General features: G+C 40.5%; 1 protein-coding gene across 3 annotated transcripts in view; it reads right to left on the bottom strand.

The window, feature by feature from the left end:
- The window catches only part of PDZRN4 (PDZ domain containing ring finger 4), a 311,285-nt gene that overhangs the window by 29,205 nt on the left and 259,649 nt on the right, over positions 1–22,431 (bottom strand). For all 3 annotated transcript variants that reach the window (XM_073000473.2, XM_078376859.1, XM_078376860.1), the window contains one exon: positions 5,125–5,223. In XM_073000473.2, coding sequence (XP_072856574.2) covers positions 5,125–5,223 — 99 coding nt within the window. The remainder of the gene's footprint in view (positions 1–5,124; positions 5,224–22,431) is intronic.

The following is a 22,431-nucleotide window of genomic DNA, read 5'->3' as shown; positions in this document are numbered from 1 at the left end:
AAAGGGAAAGAGAGAAACAAAGGCAATTTGAATTAGAGAGAGAGAGAATGGAAAGAGCAGAAAGATTGGAGAGAGAGAAAATGGCGTTTGAGTTAAGAAAATTAGAACTGATGAATCAGAACAATAATAACAATAGGGATTCTGAGGGAGGCCAATTGTCTAAAGCTGACCTGAAGAAATTCCCTGTGTACCACAAGGGAGATTGTCCTGAAGTGTTCTTTTCCCTAGTGGAAAGAGCGTTTGTGGACTTCTCAGTAAGGGAAACTGAGAAGATGACCATCATGCGATCTTTAATCAGTGGCAGCCTTGCAGAAGTCTATGCAGAGATGCCAGAGGAACTGATGAAAGATTTTGCAGAGTTTAAAAAACTGGTGTTTGCCAGACATGGGATAAATGCGGAACAGCTGAGGCAAAGATTCAGGTCAATCACCAAGAAACCAGAGCAGACTTTTACCCAAGTGGGGGCCCAATTGGTGAGGCTGCTAGAGAAATGGCTATCTCAGGAGGGGACAGAGACCTTTCAGCAGCTCAAAGACTTGATAGCGCTGGAACAGTTCTATTCAGTCCTGCATGGGGAACTGAAATTCCAGGTGAGGGAAAGGAAACCGAAATCTGTGGCAGAAGCAGCCGAGATCGCAGATTTTATTTCCCAAATAAGAAAGCCCTTGGGTGAGGGGAAATCGATGGGGAAACCTAAAGACACCTACAGCAAGTACTCTCAGGGACCAGGGAAAAGCCAGCAAGGGGGAGGGGCCCATGGTGAAGGGAAGCCCTCAGACATGAAACCAAGACCTCAGATTTTGGAGGGAAAACCAAAACAAGATGAGAAAGACTCAAAATATAGTAGAAAATGTTATTTCTGTCAGGGAAAGGGCCATCTAATCTCAGAGTGTGAGAAATTAAAGCAGCTAAAAGGAATTGTGCCTCAGGATTTGAGTGGAACCAAGCCAAAAGCTGTGTTCTGTGTCCAGAAAGAGCAAAGCTCCTTGTCACTGAGGGAGCCTGTTGCCATGGCTACTCAATCTGGAACAGTTACATCTGCTGATCAGGCTGAGGAAAATGGTCCTCTTGTGGAGGTCAAGCGCTGCTTGCTCGTGAGAACAGATTCTCAGTTGTTTGAAACAGCAGGGGTGGACGTAGGAATACTTGACCATCAGTATCGGGGGCTGAGGGACACTTGTTCCCAGGTGACCCTGTGCCATCCAGATATTATTCCTAGGGAGTATATAATCCCGAATGAGAGCATAAAGGTGGCAGGGATTGAGGGACAGGTGATCTCGCTGCCAGTCGCTGAGGTACCTGTGAACTTTCAAGGCTGGAGGGGAGTTTGGCGGCTAGCGATTTCATCGACTCTGCCAGCAGCCGTGCTCGTGGGAAATGACCTGGCTGAACATGTGAAACGGGTGCTAGTGATTACACGTTCACAAGCCACCACGGGGACAGTTCAGGGGGGTAATGATGAGCCCGAGACGGAAGCAGAGGGGAGTTCCGAAGCTGTGGAGGAAACCTTAACCACAGACAGTCGATTTGGCCAAGAGCAAAAGGCAGACGCCACTCTCCAAAAGTGTTTTGAACAGGTGACAGACGCCCAGCTAACACCTGAAACCCCAGTGAGATTTCTAGAGAAAAAGGGGATTTTGTATAGAGAGACCCTGAGGAATATCTCAAAAGGGGGAGATGGGATCAGAAGTCAGCTAGTGGTACCTGAAAAGTATCGCCCCATGGTCTTGCAAAGGGGGCACGCTGACATGTTTGCTGCGCACTTGGGGGTGAACAAGACACAGCAGAGAATCACACAGAATTTTTACTGGCCTGACATAGGGAAGCAGATCAGGGAGTTCTGTAAAAAATGTGATGTGTGTCAGCGGCAGGGGAATAATCGTGACAGGACCAAAGCAAAGTTGTGCCCTTTGCCTGTGATTGACACTCCGTTCAAATGCATAGGGGTGGATATTGTGGGACCTTTGCCCAAGGCCACAAAGAGGGGGAACAGGTTCATTCTCACCATTGTGGACCATGCCACGAGGTACCCTGAAGCCATACCCTTGACTAACATTGAAACTAACACAGTGGCAGATGCCTTGGTGGGGTATATGTCCAGGATGGGATTTGCCTCAGAAATAATCACAGATTTGGGCGCATCGTTCACATCGAAGCTCATGAAACGCTTATGGCAAATCTGTGGAATTAAGCACAAGGAAACCACTGCCTATCACCCTGAAAGTAATGGGTTAACTGAGAAGTTCAATGGGACTCTAATGCGCATGATTAGGGCTTACTTGGCAGAGAATCCAAACAATTGGGACCAGAAGCTGCAATCCCTTTTGTTTGCTTATCGATCAGTGCCACAAGCCAGTACCGGGTTCAGTCCGTTTGAACTTTTGTTTGGGAGAAGGGTGAAAGGGCCCCTTGATTTGATCAAACAAAATTGGGAGCAGATCACCCAGGATGACCCACAAGATGTTGTGACATACATAGACACCTTGATGAATGACCTAAAGAGAAACCTAGAGCTAGCAGCAGAGACCCTGCAAGCTCAAAAGGTCAGAAAGAAAGCTTGGGATGACCAGGAAGCCAGGGAGAGGCACTTTGACCCAGGGGAGGAAGTGCTTTGGCCTAGGCTCTGCAAAGAGAACAAACTGCAGCTGGGTAGCCCAGAAATAAAATATTTGGGTCACATAGTAGGGGGAGGAGTGATGAAACCCCTAGAGGCCAAGATAGAAGCAGTTCGTGATTGGCCTAGACCCAACACCAAGAAAAAAGTCAAATCATTTCTTGGGTTGGTGGGCTACTACAGAAAGTTCATCCCGAGGTTTAGCGAGATTGCGGCTCCGCTGACCGATCTGACGAGGAAGAAGGCTGATGACCGCATCCCGTGGACCAGTGACTGTGAGGAGGCGTTCCGGAGGTTGAAGGAGGCGCTCATCAATTATCCAGTGCTGCGTGCTCCAGACTTCGACCGGGAGTTCATCATCTACACCGATGCGTCTAACAGCGGGGTAGGAGCAGTTCTTTGCCAGGAAGATGAGAATGGTGACCAGCATCCAGTGTCCTACCTGAGTAGGAAACTCCAGAAAGGTGAGAGACATTTGGCAACCGTGGAAAAGGAGTGCCTGGCCATAGTCTACGCGATCCAGAAGGCCAAGCCTTACATCTGGGGAAGACATTTTATTCTGTGCACTGACCATTCACCACTGCAATGGTTAAAGACAATGAAAACCCACAATAGTAAACTTATGAGGTGGGCTTTAAATCTGCAAGACTATGACTTTGAAGTGAAGGTGGTCAGAGGGTCAGTGAACTGTGTTGCTGACGCCTTGTCAAGAAGACCTGAAGAATGAAGACGGCGAAAGAAACATGGACTATGTATATATTTTGATGACAAAAAGTCAAATGTGTCTGTTTATTAAACATGTTGGTTTGTATGAATAAAGGTAACTTGATGTATTGTTAATGGGAAATGTTTAAATGCCTAATAGAGTGTAAGTATAAGTAAGTATGGTATTGTATGTTATTATATGACTGTTTTTGTTTGTTTTGGGTCCAGGTTGTTTTTTGGTGAAAAGCACCTTAGCTTTCCCCCTACAAAACAACTTATAAAGAGGGGAGGTGTTACATACAGCACTGATGTTACCTGTCTGTCATGGGTTTGGAGGGAAAGTTCCATCCTATGGGGAGTGGAAGGCGGGACATCAGGAGGAGGGGCTGTACTGTATATATATGTGAAGCCTGTGTGGAGAAGTTAGGAAGAAGCTGGAGAAGAGCTGAGAGAAGAAGCTTGAGTGGGAGTCTGTGTGTCAGACAGGGTACTACTGTGTGTCAGTCAGTACCAACCTGATAGGTTCAGGTGTCTGTATGGTTAGCCAGAACTGATAGGTTCAGGGTCTGTGCTTCAAGTTAAGTGTTCTGTGTGAACCAAAGTGTTGTATGTATGATTGAGACTAAGCCACATTACAGTATCTTATTTACTTGATCTTTTTATTTACCCTGTTTGTTATTTAAATAAACCTTGTTCTTTTATTTGTTAAAATCCATTCCTGGTCTGTGTGACTCCTTATAGGGAATGGTTGGTGGCAGCATATTTATAGTGTGGCATACTCCAGTAGGTCTGGGGTTGTCACACATACTATGACATGTTTTAATTTGAGCAAGTCAATGGGATATTGTCCTTATTAAAAATTACTTTCATAAAAAGAAGGCACAAAACAAGGTGGACATTAGGGGTTCGTTTTCTTCAGAACTAACATTTATTCATAATTACAGAAATTGCAACCATTTCCCATTTGGATTCCTCACTGAATGACAGAAATGCCACTTTGGGTGAAGGAGTGACCAGGAATTCAAGTGGGGTCTCATAAATTTTGTAGAAGTTTGCTGTTATAGTTATGCCAGTTGCTTTCTGTTTCAAATAATAAGAACCTCATATGGTGGGCAAGATATTGTTAAACTGCAACTCCATCAGCACAACTCGGCATATCCAATGGTACGGAATCTTGGGAACTGTAGTGCAACAACATGTGGAGGGCGACACTTTACCTGTGCCTGCTTTATGTTATCATATTTTCCAACACAAATGTCTTGCTTTCTCCTCTTTTTTTGAGATCAAACAATGAAATAAAAGAAAAGAAATCACTGTGCAGTATCTTACTCTCAAAATACAGAGTAGACGGGAAATCATGTAAGTGTCCAGTCACTCAGACAGACTCCCTATCACAATGGGCATGCAATGGGTAATCTGCTGGAGTGCTTGTATGATTTGCCTTCTCCATCTCTCTTTAGACAATAGAATATTAGATGTCATTTTCTACTGGACCTATCACAATACTGAAGAAATATACCTGAGAAATCCTGAAGTTTCACTTTCTCAGGGGATTTAACAACAGTGTCAAGGAGCACTAACGGCTTTCAGGCATGTTTTCTGACAAAGATGATGCATCTGAAGCATTTACATTAAACACACTTGCTTGCAATAACAATTACATAGTTTGGACAATATTAATTTAACCTGCTAACCAACTGAAATGGACAAAGATCAGAAAACAGCTAGGATTTCTGTATTCAGGCTACAGAATGATGATTTCTAACTCCCCCCCCATTAGGGCCACCCACTTTCATAATCTTTACCTCACTGATGTAGATTCCTGTGTCTTCCTCATCATCTGTACGGTAACAGACCGTCAGCCCCAGCTTTTCCTGGCTGTTAATGCGACAAAGTTCGACTTCCTGAAAAAAATGTCAATACAACAAAACACTATTTTTGAGAATAAATTTTGCCACAGACACACAATATATGTTTTTGGACAACATTTATTTTTATTTACTTTATTCACACTCCATCTTTCTTCCAATAAAATAAAACACACACAGATACCCTACAGTAAATTAAGCCAAAAGAATGTGAAAACCATCATTAGTTTAAAAAGTTAAAACTACTTTAAGAAGTTTCTTTCTATGACATTTGTATACACTTATTTTATCATATAGAATCTTCTACTCATGTCACCTCAGTTAATTGACTCAAGGTCAAATACTTCTTGATAACAGTAGAGCTACTTTCATTCCATCCTGTTCAACTTATGGCTTTCTTGGCAAAAACCTCTTGTAAGCATCTTTTGGGAAACAACAATGTTGAAGTCTTTAAAAAAGACCTTCAAAATATACTAAATTTGAAAGCTATTAAGCAAAATTTGGCATGTATTCACTGATGCCAAAGTCAAAAATAGAAGCCTGGTTGTATATCACAAAGTCATTTTACTTCTATCAAGCCATCTGTTGATTTATGGGACAGAGCAGACACAGTAGTCGTCAATCAATCAATCACATGTGAATGTCAGTCTTCCATCAACACTGCAACTATAAACCAAAATCAGAGTTGCCTGTCATATCACATAAAAAACGGAGTATATTGTTAGGTGCAATATAAATAATAGCAATAATTAGAAAACATAATTCATTTCACAAGTTTGGCTTGTGACCCAACTTTTATCTCTGAAGTTCAAGATCTTAAATGGATCTCCTTAGCAGTGATATAATGCAAACATTAAAACTGTGGTGGGTAGAGCTGAATTTCTGAAGAACTCCCTGAAGTCGATAGGCAAGCAGACCACATATTTAGGACTGTGTTGTTATGCGCTGCATCATAATTATGCATGAAATTAGAAAATACCTGAGGTACTTTAGTTGAACGTAACTCATATAATTTAAGAAATGTGTGCACCAATAAGAGGAGAACGCCTGAGATTCAGTGGAGAGAGCAATTGATTTGGAGCAATAAGATCCTGGCAGCTGAAAGTGCTATGGAGTGATCTTGGGCCAATCTGAAATTGCATCACAGAGTTGGGGAGGGCATGGAGGAGGACAACAACAACACCGCTTCTTTGAATGCAGGTGCATATAAACAATAAATAAAGCCCTTTCTTCCCTCTGTCTAAGCCAAGGGAATTGATATGGAAGCGATGAGTTTAACTTCCGTAGCTCCTCTTCAGAAGCTGAATCCAGGTGACTAGTATCTAACTTCACATATTTCACCTTCACTGTCAGCATTGTTGTTCCTAGTTTTTCCTCACAGAATAACATATCTGACACAACAAAATCTTTAGAGACTATGTGTATATGTTTATAAATGCTGCTGTGAACAGCTATGTCTAAATTTAGGTTTTTGTTTGTTTGCTTGTTTAAAATATTTCTATTTAATCTTTCTCCCCAAAAGGATCATTTCCCCTTACTGAAATTCTCACTGTAAAAACAAATGTTACCTCTTGAAATGCAGTTTCTAATAGCAAGAATACTTTTTTTGATAAGTCATTCATTTTCACAAATATTTCGTCCTTACAGCTGAATCCACTGACATCTGAAGTGGGCATTAGACCCATTTCCCCGTTCTCTTTGCCCTCCCAAATTTGCATAAGAGGGTTTCTCTCTTGCTAGTCTTCTCAGGAACAGCAACAAGAAGAAAACCTTACCCTGCATTAGATGGTGTCAGAATGTGGAAATCCAATAGTTATGCCCAGCTACAATAGATTCAGTGAATTAATGAAACTTACAGAAGTGTTGACTTATAAAGGCACATTAACTCTTCTACTTATGGCTGACAATTGGATTTGGCCCAGAGTGCCCAAAGCTAGCAGAGAAAGTGGGTAGGGTAAACTCAGAAAGTTTGGAGCTAATTAACACATTAGATTTTACAACTATGATTTTAGGGGAAGCCCCAACTGTGTAGATAGGATGTGCAGTGTGTTCCACCTGGCATATGTACTTAACTGATAACAGTATTCAAATATTGAGAGTTGTAACTAAAGTGAGACAACTAGGTTTTTTGTCCAAGCATCAAATTTAGAAACACCAGTCCTTGTTTTAATTTCCCTTGGCAGCCTAGTTTAAGTGCCACAGAAAAGATGGCCACAGGAGGAGAGCAGAAGGTGGTTAAATATACCAAGGCATGCTAAGGCAGCAGAGAGTAGATCTATCCAGGAGGTGCTAGAACAGCAGGTGATAACCAAATGGAGGGCTGAAATAACCAAATAGCGAGTAGACCTGACCTCTCATGTAAGAGGACAGGTCAGCTTGCATTTTGGTAGACTCCTTGTGGGACAATATTGATTAATTAATATATGTGGCATGCTAAACAATATATATGTATATATTCTATCCATATATGTGTACACATACACATACGCACAGTGAGAGATAATAAGAACTGAACAACACTTCAATCAAGATTTTTCTGGATCCCTGAAGGATGGGATTAATCACTAGAACAAGAGTAACTAACAAACATATTATAATACTTTTGTCAGAGTAACTGAGGAAGGCAGAAGCCAAAACATTTTGCCAAAATACTTCTGCTAGTCGCTTGTATAAATATAAAAGCATACATACAACACACACTTTCGATTTAATTTTTTTTGGTAGGTCTGACAATGCTGTTGATCCCCTGTGGAGGAGGGGACATACCAGCAAGGTGTTTAGTGCTGCAATAATCTCAATGTTATGTTCATGTTGTCAATTACAAAGTTGATTTGGCGGCTTACTGCAGGTGCCAAAGCTGGTAGTTACAGCTCTGGGATGAGCTTTGTTTACCGAGGGGGGAAATCCAGCCATTAAAAAACAGGCGCATGTACATTTCAAAACTTACAGGGTTTTTTGTGTGTGTGTTTTCTATTTTGACTCAAATATTTTTACGCCTAAACTGTGAAAGCTATATACCAATTCGCAGCTGTCACCACTCCTGGGTTATACCATGCATATGCAAAGACTGTTCCTCTTCCCACATACTGATAGAACAACAGCAGTGAGGACAGCTGAGTTCTTTCTTCCACTTTCTTAGCTTATCACCATCCTCCATCATCATTCAGTTAGGAATGGGCTGCTTAGAAAGGCAAATCATTTCCTTTAAAAAAGAAGAAGGGCCCCAACTAGAGCAGGGCAGAGGAAAAGCTGAAATTTTGACTTAAATCCATGCCAAGTTTTTAAGTACTATGTACTGTATAAACAAATAAAATACATGTAGAGTACAGGTGTCTTGGTTCTACGCATATTGATAAAGTACTGTACATGCAAAATGGGAACAGCTGCTACCACCATTTTTTAAAAAATCTAATGCTGCTTCCTTCAACTTGATACTTGACACCTGGATATTAGTTGATGAAGGTGTAAACTGATATAATGTATACTGGGATGACTCTTTTGCTGTCATAAAAACCCAAATTGACTAGATCTGCAGCTTTTCTGTGCCTAGTGCTCTCCAGATATATGTTGCAGTACAATTACAATCACCGCCAGCCATTGGCCAAGTTGGTTGATTATGGAATTACAGCAACAAAAATGGTTTCAATTACAGAAATGAAGGATGTTGTTGTTGTTTAATCATTACGTCATGTCCGATTCTTCATGACCCCACGCCAGGCCCTTCTGTCTTCCACTGCCGCCCGGAGTTGGGTCAAATTCATGTTGGTTGCTTCGATGACACTGTCCAACCATCTCATCTCGTCCTCTGTTGTCCCTTTCTCCTCTTGCCTTCGCACTTTCCCAAAATCAGGGGCTTTTCCAGGGAGTCTTCTCTTCTCATGAGATGGCCAAAGTATTGGAGCCTCAGCTTCAGGATCTGTCCTTCCAGTGAGCACTCAGGGTTGATTTCCTTCAGAATGAATGGGTTTGTTCTCCTTGCAGTCCAGGGGACTCTCAAGAGTCTCCTCCAGCACTACAATTCAAAAGCATCAGTTCTTCAGAAACCAGCCTTCTTTATGGTCCAGCTCTCACTTCCATACATCACGACAGGAAAAACCATAGCTTTGACTATGCTTTCCTTTGTTGGACAGCTGATGTCTCTGCTTCTTAAGATGCTGTCTAGGTTTGTCATCGCTTTCCTCCCAAGAAGCAGGAGTCTCTTAATTTTATCGCTGCTGTCACCATCTGCAGTGATCATGGAGGCCAAGAAGGTAAAATCTGTCACTGCCTCCATATTTTTCCCTTCTGTTTGTCATGAGGTGGCCATGATCTTAGTTTTTTTTATGTTGAGCTTCAGACCATTTCTGCGCTCTCCTCTTTCACCCTCATTAAGAGGTACTTAAATTCCTCCTCACTTTCTGCCACCAGAGTGTATCATCTGCATATCTGTTGTTGATATTTCTTCTGGCAATCTTAATTCCAGTTTGGGATTCCTCCAGTCCATCCTTTCACATGATGTATTTTGCATATAAGTTAAATAATATACAGAGACAATATACAGCCTTGTCATACTCCTTTCCCAATTTTGAACCAATCAGTTGTTCCATATTGAGTTCTGACTCTTGCTTTCAGTCCCACATATAGATTTCTCAGGAGGTAGATAAGGTGGTCAGGCACTCCCATTTCTTTAAGGACTTGCCATAGTTTGCAGTGGTCCACACAGTCAAAAGCTTTTGCTGAAGCCTACCTTGTAGGATTTTGAGCATAACCTTGCTAGTGTGTGAAATGAGTGCAACTGTGCGGTAGGTAGTTGGAGCATTCTTTGGCACTGCCCTTCTTTGGGATTGGAATGTAGACTGATCTTTTCCAATCCTCTGGCCACTGCTGAGTTTTCCAAACTTGCTGGCATACTGAGTGTAGCACCTTAACAGCGTCATCTTTTAAGATTTTAAAGATTTCGACTGGAATGCCATCACCTCCACTGGCCTTGTTGTTAGACATGCTTCCTAAGGCCCACTTGACCTCACTCTCTAGGATGTCTTGCTCATGGTGAGCAACCACACTATCTGGGTTGTCCGGGATATCCAGATCTTTCTGGTATAATTCCTTTGTATATTCTTGCCACCTCTTCTTGATGTCTTCTGCTTCTGTGAGGTCCCTACCATTTTTGTCCTTTATCATGTCCATCTTTGCACAAAATGTTCCTTTAATATCTCCAATTTTCTTGAACAGATCTCTGGTTTTTCCTTTTCTGTTATTTTCGTCTATTTCTTTGCACTGTTCATTTAAGAAGTCCCTCTTGTCTCTCCTTGCTATTCTTTGGAAGACTGCATTCCATTTTCTGTAACTTTCCCTATCTCCGTTGTATTTTGTTTCCCTTTTCTTCACTGCTATTTGTAAGGCATCGTTGGACAGCCACTTTGCTTTCTTAAATTTCTTTTTCTTTGGAATGGTTTTTGTTGCTGCCTCCTGTACAATGTTACAAGCCTCCATGCATAGTTATTCAGGCACTTTGTCCACCAAATCTAGTTCATTAAATCTGTTATTTCACTGTGTATTCATAAGGGTTTTGGTTTAGATCCTAGGTTCCCAACCTTTGTTACTTGGATGTTTTTGAACTGCAACTCCCAGAAACCCCAGCCAGCACAGTTGGTGGTGAAGGCTTCTGGGAGTTGCAGTCCACAACTCCTGAGTAAGCCAAGGTTGAGAACCAGTGGTTTAGATTATATCTGACTATCCCAGTGGGTTTTCCTACTTTCTTCAGTTTGAGCTTGAATTTTGCTATAAGAAGCTGATGATCAGAGCCACAATCAGCTCCAGGTCTTGTTTTTGCTGACTGTATAGAGCTTCTCCATCTTTGGCTGCAGAGAATATAATCAATCTGATTTCGCTATTGCCCATCTGGTGATGTCCATATGTAGAGTCACCTCTTGTGTTGTTGGAAAAGAGTGTTTGTGATGACCAGCTTATTCTCTTGTCAAAACTCTATTAGCCTTTGCCCTGCTTCATTTTGAACTCCAAGGCCAAACTTCCCTATTGTTCCTTTTATCTCTTGGCTCCCTACTTCAGCATTCCAATCTCCTATAATGAGAAGAACATCTTTCTTTGGTGTCAGTTTTAGAAGATGTTGTAAGTCTTCATAGAAATGGTCAATTTCAGCCTCTTCAGCATCAGTGGTTGGTGCATAAACCTGGTTTACTGTGATGTTGAAAGGTCTGCCTTGGATTTGTATTAAAATCATTCTATCATTTTTGAGAGTATATCCCAGTACAGCTTTCCCCACTCTTTTGTTGACTATGAGGGCTATTCCATTTCTTCTATGGGATTCTTGCCCACAGTAGTAGATATGGTAATCGTCTGAATTGAATTCGCCTATTCCCGACCCTATCTCGATGTCGGGGCGCTCACTACCTTGGTGCATGCACTCGTAATCTCAAGATTAGACCACTGCAACACGCTCTATGTGGGGTTACCTTTGAGGGTGATGCGGAAACTCCAAGTGGTGCAGAATGCGGCGGCCAGACTTCTTAGTGGAGTGAGAAAATACCAACATATCACACCCACTCTGGCCGCACTGCATTGGCTGCCATTCGGTTCCACATTGACTTCAAAGTGTTGACGCTTACGTATAAAGCCCTAAACGGTTTAGGGCCTCGATATTTGACGGAATGCCTTCTCCCACCAAGAACTACCCGTATCACTCGATCGAGTCAGGAGGTGAGGCTGAGGAGCCTGATGCCGAGGGAGGCCCAAAAGGAAAAAAAAAAGAAATCGGGCCTTCTCGGCAGTGGCTCCTCGCCTCTGGAACAACTTGCCTCCAGAGAGGGGTACCCGTCGCTGGGTATTTTTAAGACCCATCTAAACACATGGATGTTTAAGCAGGCCTTCCCTCCAGATAACAATTAATTTTCCTTCTTTATCTATTCCTTGTTACTTTTGCCATCTTGAAGAATTTGCTTATTGTTTATTCCTTATTGTTTAATTGTCTATTCCTGGATATTTTTATTTTTTGTTATATGTATATGTGTTTGTATTTTTATCTGTCTGGAAAACATCTAGAGTGATCGTTTTGACCAGATAGGCAGGGTACAAATAGAAAGAAAGAAAGAAAGAAAGAAAGAAAGAAAGAAAGAAAGAAAGAAAGAAAGAAAGAAAGAAAGAAAGAAAGAAAGAAAGAAAGAAAGAAAGAAAGAAAGAAAGAAAGAAAGAAAGAAAGAAAGAATAAATAAATAAATAAATAAATAAATAAATAAATAAATAAATAAATAAATTTTAGTTCACTGACACCCAGAATGTCAATATTTATTCTTGCCATCTACTGTTTGACCATATCCAATTTACTAAGGTTCATAGATCTTTCATTCTAGGTATTTTTCTTTGCAGTATTTTTCTTTGCAGCATCAGATTTTCCTTTCACTTCCAGGCATATCCGCAGCTGAGCGTCCTTTCGGCTTTGGCCCAACCACTTCATTCGCTCTGGAGCTACTTGTAGTTGTCCTCTGCTCTTCCTCAGTAGCATGTTGAATGCCTTCTGACCTGATGGGCTCATCTTCCGGCATCATACCTTTTAGCCTTTTGTTTCTGTCCATGAAGATTTCTTGGCAAAAATATTGGAGTGGGTTGCCAGTTCCTACTCCAGGTGAATCGTGTTTAGTCAGAACTCTCCATTATGACCTGTCCGTCTTGGGTGTCCCTGTACGGCATAGCCCATAGCTTCTCTGAATTACTCAAGCCCCTTCGCCATGACAAGGCAGCAATCCATGAAGGGGGAAATGAAGGATACATACAAGAAAAGAACATGTTTGTGTCCCTTTTGAGATGTATAAGGAAGTCAAAAGATACCATACAGAACTGAGAGGTAAGGGTTCTTATATCTTGGTAGCTGAGGAACAGCATCCCCATGGAAATTGGTTATGCTGCTAGCATGTGCCTTTTCAGATCAATAAAGATAAGAGGATCCTCCATTTCTATGCAGAAAGCTGACTTCTATCACAATCTAATGGAAAGACATGCCAGTTCAGAGATCTTAATTGTGTTCTGGCTTGGCAAACCCCAGTACAACATATTGACCCTAAACTGTACTTTCCACTACACTACAATGGCTTTCTTCTTCTCTGTCTCGGGTTCAAGTGTATGATTATTAATTTTTTTTGTATTTCCAAATGGAGTTCAAAGAAAATAGCATTCTCAGTATTTTGCCACAAAAATGACCTTTTGAAACAATTAATTAAATGACAATGAGTCATACTGTGAAGGATGGGAAACTAGGTAAAGGTCATTGTTTTCTTCTAAGCTGAGAAAGCATGCTCAGCAGAAGAGGTTATACTCTTATAGGATAGGAAGAGAGGTTAAATTGCTCATCCTCCAGGGTGATGGAAGAGAGGGTGGAGGACTCTAACCTTCTATTACCAAGTTAAAAGTCGTTATTCCCTTCAGCAACTAGGTTAATACTGCAATTTCTTTGGGTGATAGAGAAGTAGGTAGTAAATGTCATCTGTGGTGTTAAAACTTTTCTTTGTCTTCTTGAAAGAAGAAAGATTTAAGAGCAATAGTTTAACACCACGTATGAGTTTGCTATATAGACTTACTGGGCAAGTATTCAACCTGACTGCATTTCAACATACAGTACATGCCTTAAAGCAATCCTTTTCACAGATAACTGCTTTTCTTGAAAAATGTTGATTTGTGTGTGTTTTCTTTTTCTTTTTTTCTTTTATGAGGAAAAATCCAGAAGATGTGTATGTTTTAAAGAAGCATCTCCTTCATTCTCTCATTTTAAAAGTTCTTCAAATCAAAAACGTCTCATTCCTCGTGAAGATGGGGAAAAAAAACAAAGGCAATTAACATGACATGAATGTAGGTGAGTGCTGCCATGGGGAATTAAGCAAACCATGTCTACTTGTGGAGACTAATAATCTCCCAAAAGTCGTATTGTATTTATGTTTCTCATGAGGACCTGGCTTGTGAACACGATTCTGTATTATTTCAGCCATAATCTTTTGCTCTTTGATTCAAGAGTTTGAACATGAAAATAAATAAATGGGGAAATGATTAATGTGACTTGAGCTGTGTTCTCCCTCAGTAGGCTTTAAACTAAGATATAAAGGAAATAAATAAATATCAGATAATGGCCATTATTGTGCTGGAAGGATATTATCCCCAAACCAATTGTACAGACATTGTTTATGTACCTAAATGTACATTATTTACTACTTTACCCTTATACCATGAGATCAGAGGTAAAACTTATTAGTCTGTTTTTTTGAGAAATATATGCCCTTTACATTTTTCAAAACATCACTGGCTGCCACAGAAAGATTCCAGAATCATTTACCCAGTAACATATTTCACATTAATCTGAATTTAGCTGAAGGAAAAATCAAAGTTTGTTATTTTTTTAAAAAAAAAATCTGGCAGTTTTAGTGGCTAAATAATGTTAATAGTACTTTATTCAAATGGTAGTTACATACTGTTGCTTGCATACTAGATCATACTAGAGTACACCCATTGAGTCAATGAGTATCTGATGAATCAATTCCTCCATAAATTACAATGGTTCAAATAGGCCTACTATAACAGGCTTATTTTAGCATAGTAAACTGAAGTTATAGAAGGCATATTTGAATCAACTGAATTTACAAAGGAATTGACTTGATAAATCTCCATAGGTTCAATGTGCCTACTCTAGTGCAATTTACTATGCTAAGCAACAGATCAATATTTAATAAAAGATTTGTTCTAATACATGTAGTAGCCGATGCATTGTAATTCTCTCTTAAAATTGCAATTACATTTAAAGAATTTAACATAAATACTTACTCTTTAGTGACCCACTAAATGTATCATTCCAGGTGTACAGATGTTTCTGGATTACAAATCCCAGATTTTCAAATAACCATGCTGCCGAAGATTCTAGGATAGTCACTTGGCACACAAATACATACATCTCCAATCTCAAACTTTACAACCTTGAAGTTGGCAGAGCTTGGTGTGGACAAAGGATATTCTCTATTGCCTTCATCCTTTCCATTGTCAACAGCAAGTCCTGCAACAATGAGCTAAACAAGATTAGCTATAGCTGAGGAGAGGGCAGGTATGGTATACATGGAAGCTTCCCAGTTTCATTTTTGGCACTTTTAGTTAAAAGGATACTAGATAGTACTACTGTGAAAGGTATCTCCAGACCTTGGGAAGTTCCTGTTTTGGAACATAAAGCACAGAAGGCTGAGTCAACCTTGAGCCAGCTACCTAGGATCGAACCCCAGGTCGTGAGCACTGTTTTGGCTGCAGTACAGCACTTTAACCACTGCGCCACAAGGCTCAATATTTGAAAAAAAAAAAGTAAGCTTCCAATATCAGAATCTGAATTATATAACAATGCACATTGTTGTGCTTTTGGCCATTCTTTTTATGTGTGTGGATCGTGGATTACACTGAATTCAGGTATGAATTTGCTCAAACCCTTTAATTAACTTTGTTTACATAGGGAGGGGGAGATGAACATTGTCTTTTCAATTGTCATCAATACTGGGACTCCATACGTCTTTAATCTTTGGATGGGAAACACATTAATCCAACCTTACTGTATCTGCAATAAAACTAAAATATTTATTTCAGTCAATTAGCAGACAAGGAATATATCTTATTTTCATAAATGTCCTTCTCTAAGACAAATGGAAAGCCCATACTTTCAGTGCCATAATGTATAATACATTGAGTCTGAGACTGTTAGACGCCCAAGAACATGTTGTCACAACAATCCAGCACATCCTTTCAGAACCGGTGTCTCTACAAAGCCATAGAGTCAATTTCCTCTATGTATTAACAGTTAAGAAACATAAACACAGCATATACAGTAGTTACTTCAGAAGAAAGTGGACAAAATTTGCAAAATATTTTCCTCCTCCCTCCAAACTCTCTCTCTCTCTCTCTCTCTCTCTCTATCTCTCTCTCTCTCTCTGTGTGTGTGTGTGTGTGTGCGTGTGTGTGTAAAAGAGCCAGAGAAGAGCCTTTTGCATGATGTATTCTGCATATAACTTAAATAAGTAGGGGGACAATATACAGCCTTGTCATACTCCTTTCCCAATTCTGAACCAATCAGTTGTTCCATATCCAGTTCTAACTCTTGCTTCCTGTCCTACATATGTCTATAGATAAGGTGGTCAGGCACTCCCATTTCTTTAAGGACTTGCCATAGTTTGCTGTGGTCCACACAGTCAAAGGCTTTTGCATAGTCAATGAAGCAGAAGTAAATGTTTTTCTGGAACTCTCTGGCTTTATCCATAATCCAGCGCATGTTAGCAATTTGGTCTCTACTTCCTCTGCCCCTTCGAAATCCAGCTTGTACTTCTGGGAGTTCTCAGTCTACATACTGCTGAAGCCTGCCTTGGAGGATTTTGAGCATAACCTTGCTAGCGTGTGAAATGAATGCAATTGTACAGTAATGAGTGCAATTGTAAGGTACATACTAACTCTAGGTTAATTATATCTTCATTTGTTTCTCTATGTTTCTTTCCTATGGTCTTTATGTTCCTTTACTTAATGAAGGAAAATTCCTATATTTCCACATTTCTTTTACATTTAGTTAAGTTTATGAACACTGGCCACTGTGTTCCTTTCTTAAAATTTAAGCTGAATTTTTACCATTTAGCAATTTTCATATTGGAAGGTCATCAGCATCCTTGGATTTTATCTGTTTTTCCCCTTGTCGTTCCCTGAGTTTTTCTATTTTACAACATTTGCAATTTCTTCTGCCAAAACATCTACAATATAGAGACTTGACAGAGTTCAATAATTTTTCATTTTAAAACCATCAGCATTTCTTCACTGGTGAAAACAATTTAATGAAATTGTCCCCTTTACCTCTCTAACACTCCCAGTCTGTTATGTTATACAAATCTTGCACAGCCCACCTCATCAAGGTATTTGTTGCTGTTCCAGTGGAAATAGGAAAGCTATGGAGCAAGACAGCAGAGCTGAAAACAAGCTAGAACTGCAGCAGCTGTGCAGTTAACAAAATAAAATTGCATTTCCCACTGCTTTTTCACTTATCAATTTTGACAAAGACCACTTTGGCTTCTCATGTGAAATATTGAAAAGGACAAATCACTTTGGTTGATTATCAAAAAGAGCTGTAGAGTTATCTCTATTTCACACAACACAAGTAAGACAATGATCCAGGGATTTCTGTCCCCATATGACATATACATTTTCACTTCCCACTTACGAATGTATCGCCAGTTTTTTGAACATCAAAAGTGGCATCAAAGTATACTGTCTCCTGTTTTCAGGTTATTCACATAAACAATAACAAAGATTCAACTGCATTAGCAGCAGGGTAAAGAAAAGCTGGGAGGGGCATGTACTGTATGGAACTATGCCCCTTTATTTCCTTATTGTTGTTGTTTAGTCGTTCACTCGTGTCCGACTCTTCGTGACCCCATGGACCAGAGCACGCCAGGTCCTCCTATCTTCCACTGCCTCCTGGAATTGTGTCAAATTCACGTTGGTTGCTTCGATGACACTGTCCAACCATCTCATCCTCTGTTGTCCCCTTCTCCTCTTGCCTTTGCTCTTTCCCAACATCAGGGTCTTTTCCAGGGAGTCTTCTCTTCTCATGAGATGGCCAAAGTATTGGAGCCTTAGCTTCAGGATCTGTCCTTCCAGTGAGCACTCAGGGCTGATTGCCTTTTGAATGGATAGGTTTGTTCTCCTTGCAGTCCAGGGGACTCAAGAGTCTCCTCCAGCACCACAGTTCAAAAGCATCAATTCTTCGACGGTCAACTTTCTTTATGGTCCAGCTCTCACTTCCGTACATCACTACAGGAAAAACCATAGCTTTGACTATTTGAACCTTTGTTGGCAAGGTGATGTCTCTGCTTTTTAAGATGCTGTCGAGGTTTGTCATCACTTTCCTCCCAAGAAGCAGGCGTCTTTCAATTTTGTCGCTGCTGTCACCATCTGCAGTGATCAGGGAGTCCAAGAAAGTAAAATTTGTCACTGCCTCCATATCTTCCCTTTTTATTTGCCAGAAGGTGATGGGACCAGCTTGTACTACTTTATTTCCTTACTTGCCCCCAAGTAGAGCCTCGTGGCGCAGTGGTTAAAACGCTGTATTGCAGCTAAAACTGTGCTCACAACCTGGGGTTCAAATCCCAGGTAGCCGGCTCAAAGTTGACTCAGCCTTCCATCCTTCCGAGGTCGGTAAAATGAGTACCCAGCTTGCTGGGGGGGGGGGGCAATGTGTAGCCTGTATAATTAAAATTGTAAACCGCCCGGAGAGTGCTTGTAGCGCTATGGGGCGGAATCTAAGTCCAAAAAAACAAACAAACAAACAAACAAACTGGCCAGCTTGAACTTTGATCAGTGTTTGGGAAATGATTCCCAAGGTTGCTCAGCGTTTCAGTCTGGCCTTAATAATCTATCATTCATTTAATTATTTATTTTTTTTAAATTACCTTTATTCTAACAGATATGAGGCCAGCATACAAGAGGCAGGCTAACAATGCCATAATGGGAATACAATATAATTAAAGACAAAGCAGACTCTCTTTCGCCACCCAGCTAAATGTAAAAGCTTTAAAACTTTAAAAGGCTTGGAGAAATAAAGATGTTTGAACTGGAAAGGAAGCAGCTTTAGTGCCAGTCAAGCTCCTATGATGATGGCATGCCAAAGACGGCACTCACTTCAGTTTGGCTTCAAAATGCAGATGAGGGGAAGACACAAAGTGGGTGGGTCTGGAGAAGAGCGCAGGCAAGCATTGACTTGGCAAACATGGCTTGTTTTTTTAAAGTGTTCCTGTATTTCTTCCTTTGTGCTCCCAGCTATTACTAAAAGGTTCCTCTGAAGTTAAGCTAATGGGGTGTGAATGGGCAAGACGTTAATGGCTGCAGAAAGTCAATGAGTTGGTCTGGCTTTGGTCTGATGCTTCCGTTTAAGCGTACCTAAACCTTGAGCTTACAGGCTCATGACAGATTCTTTAGGAACTATATCACATAAAGAAGTTGAAGAGAAGCAAAATAATAATAATAATAATTTTAAAAAATAAACTGGCTGCAGAAGTCCCAGAAACTATCAGAAGATCCTTCAGTAAGCCACCAACACCTACTGAATCTTCAGAACTTTCTCTTTTTGTTGGCTGCATACTTCCAAATGAAATTTTAATAGCTGTATCCTTTAAACTCTATACTTTTCTTTGCAATAATAAAGCACTTCAGTTTACTATATGAATGGATGCCCTAAATAACAGTGCTCTCCTAATTTTGTTTTAAAAGAATTAAAACAGCTCTCATCTCAGAATTCAACTCTGTCCTGCCCTGTACCTTTTCTCCCAGTCTCTGAACTTTTATAACTTACAACTCCTGACTCCTGCCCCCTTTATCTTTCAGGCTACAAACCTATGCAATTTACCCATTGACCTCAACACTGCAACTGGATTTACTTCTGTAACAGGCAGCCCTGACCCCACCTGTCTGTCACGGCTAGGCAGTGGATCATCAGCCAATGGGGTGATGGAGGGTGGAGCTGGAGGGGGAGGAGTTGGAAGAAAAGGGGTGTGAAGTGTGGGGGAGATCAGATCTGGAGTGTGTGAGAGAAAGAGCTTGTTTAGAGGCCTGTGTGCCTGTGTATTCAGTGACAGAAAGTCTGTGATTGATTAAATGAGAAACAGTGATTGACATCGTGATTAGCTACTTGTGATTTTCATATTTTATTTTGTTATCTCAATAAACCTATTTTGTTTTGAAGGAAACCTTTGTCCTTCTTAAATAGTCATTACAATTGGTGGCAGCGAGTGTGAAGTAGTGTGGTGGGCATTCTGAGAGGCCTGAGTTGGCAGTGACATCAGAGTAGCCTGCTACGTCACAACTTCCATATAGACACTGACAGTTTTTTCATTTTCATTTCCCAAGCTCATGTTTTTAAATTGTTATTTTGGAGTGCTAAACAGTACAGTGGGGTTATTATCTACTTACAAGGTGAATTACTGATCTTTGCCCATCTCTGCTGTTATGTCTAGAGCAGTGGTTCCCAAGCCTGGGTCCCCATATGGGTTTTGACTACAACTGTCAGAAATCTTGGCCAGCACAGCTGGTGGTGAAGGCTTATGGGAGTTTTAGTTTAAGAACATCTCAGGGATCAAGGTTGTGAACTACTGGTCTAGAGTGTCCAGTTAACAGAAAAATGGAAAACTCTAGCTGCTACCAGAAGATTAGGTGACTACCTCCTATACGTCATGGACTATGGTGTAGAAAGTCCTCTCTGGAGCAACACAGGAGGTACTCTGTTACTTTAAGCATCATAAGATCTGGGGCAGCTCATTGATAAAGCAATTGGGACACCTCATCCATAATTTCCAATCACCAAACACCTACTATAAAGGCTTTGTATTTCAGTTAAAGAAAGCTGAAGACAGAGCAAGAATACACATGCCTAATCACCTTACTCAAGGAAGGTAATAGATAAAAAGCATGGTAGCAACTAAAATATGAATAATGTAACATGCTAATGTTGAATCTATGACAGCAATATAATAACTTGTATTTACAGTGCCCCAGAAAGTAAAACAAAAGTTACTTTTCTAAAGTAATATTGCAAGCTCTGCGCCTCATATTTGATTATGTTACAATCCTCATGACAGCTTAGTAGAATAGGTCAAACATTAAAATGGACAAGGTTGAGAGAGTGCTTTGTTTAACACCACCTAACTGGAACAATGGTAATCAAACCTGGGAGTTCCTGGGTTGTAATTCTTACATTTATTTGCCACACTACATTATTTCTACTGTCTTTCAAGACATTGGTGCTTTCAGGCTTCATTCCAAAATCTAGTTTGCTTTAAAATGCACCCTTTTCTGTGAGAGATGTCCTTTTGCGGATAATTATGTTCTTTTGTTACACCAAAAGTGTATACGGTTGTTGAAATCTTCACTTCAAATCAACATGGCAATATGGCATAATTAGCCATCACAACTTATTTCTGCTATAATAATGGAAGTCATGATTCACAAACACACAGCTCGCCATATATCACTGCCCTGTATGTTGCTAAGCAATGCCACTGTTGCTTCTTTGGCTTTACAAAATAAGGGAAGAGATTTATTTATCTCATCATATTTTAAGCAGCTAGCCACCCAATCAAAATGCTGGAGATACAACAGATGTGATGGCATATGGTCCCAGCAACATTTATCTAGCCATCAGAATATACAACTGCAGTGCAAAACAGTTGCTACAGTTGCTGCCGTTCCACACATTTGAGCATTTTTTGAATTAAAACTCTGTGAAAACTATTTTGGCATGCTAATTAAGATCAAGTCACAGAACACAGCCCTTGCATGCTAGACAGCTGTTGGAAATCTGCTTTATTTGCCTGAATTGCAGTTTAGGGCACTTGCACGTGCCAAATGTGGAGGCAGTGCCAGGCTAATGACCATTTCAGCCTTTACAGCTCCCATGCAGAGGTCAGTGAAAAATGTTTCTATAGAGTGGGTTCCTGCATGAGAGGGCATCGTAGTTCTATCATATTGATCAGGCAAGCTCAGCACTCAGGACCAATCAGTAAATCTATGGCAGTGCTTGGCAAGCTTAAAGTGAAAAGGAAAAGCATGGCTGGGAGCAATTCCAGAATACTAACACAAAGGCACGAGAGCTTCAGGCACGTGCTCAGTCTTGTGCTGCTTGTAATGTAAGAATTGGTTCACAGTTTGTTTCTCAGTATCTGGAGGACACTTTCCACTCACACAAATATAAGAGGGGTGACAATTTTTGTTTATTATATGCTGTCAAGTTGCATCTGACTTAAGGCGACCCTGATAGGGTTTTCACAATACATGAGATGTTTAAGGACTAGTTTTACCAGTGCCACTCTACTTGAAAGTTTCCGTGGTCAAATGGGGATTTAAACTCAGGTCTCTTGAGTTCTGAGCATTCATTCTATCCAGTACACCACACTGTCTCTCATACAACTAACTGGCTTGGCAGCAGCATGTGTGAAAAAGATTTAGAAGTCTTAGAAAACTACATGTTAGAGATGTGCTAGCTGAAGTTTTTCTCTATTGGAAAGGGATAGACTAGATGTTTGTAATGACTTGGGATATATTCCTGTTGAAAGTGACTAGATGCAGGTCAACTTACACCCAAGACAATGCATGTCTTTTGCACAGGGAAGAGTAGAGAATCCTCTATCCTCAAGTTTCCTAGGCTTCTTTACCTGTTCTGACCTGTGCTAACCTTCCTTTTACCTCAAGATTATTATTCTTAGAGTT

The sequence above is a fragment of the Pogona vitticeps genome, chromosome 5 (assembly GCF_051106095.1).
Source record: "Pogona vitticeps strain Pit_001003342236 chromosome 5, PviZW2.1, whole genome shotgun sequence".
Classification (NCBI taxonomy): Eukaryota; Metazoa; Chordata; class Lepidosauria; order Squamata; family Agamidae; genus Pogona; species Pogona vitticeps.
The sequence above is the reverse complement of the archived record's forward strand: the minus strand, read 5'-3'. Positions and strand labels throughout refer to the sequence as shown.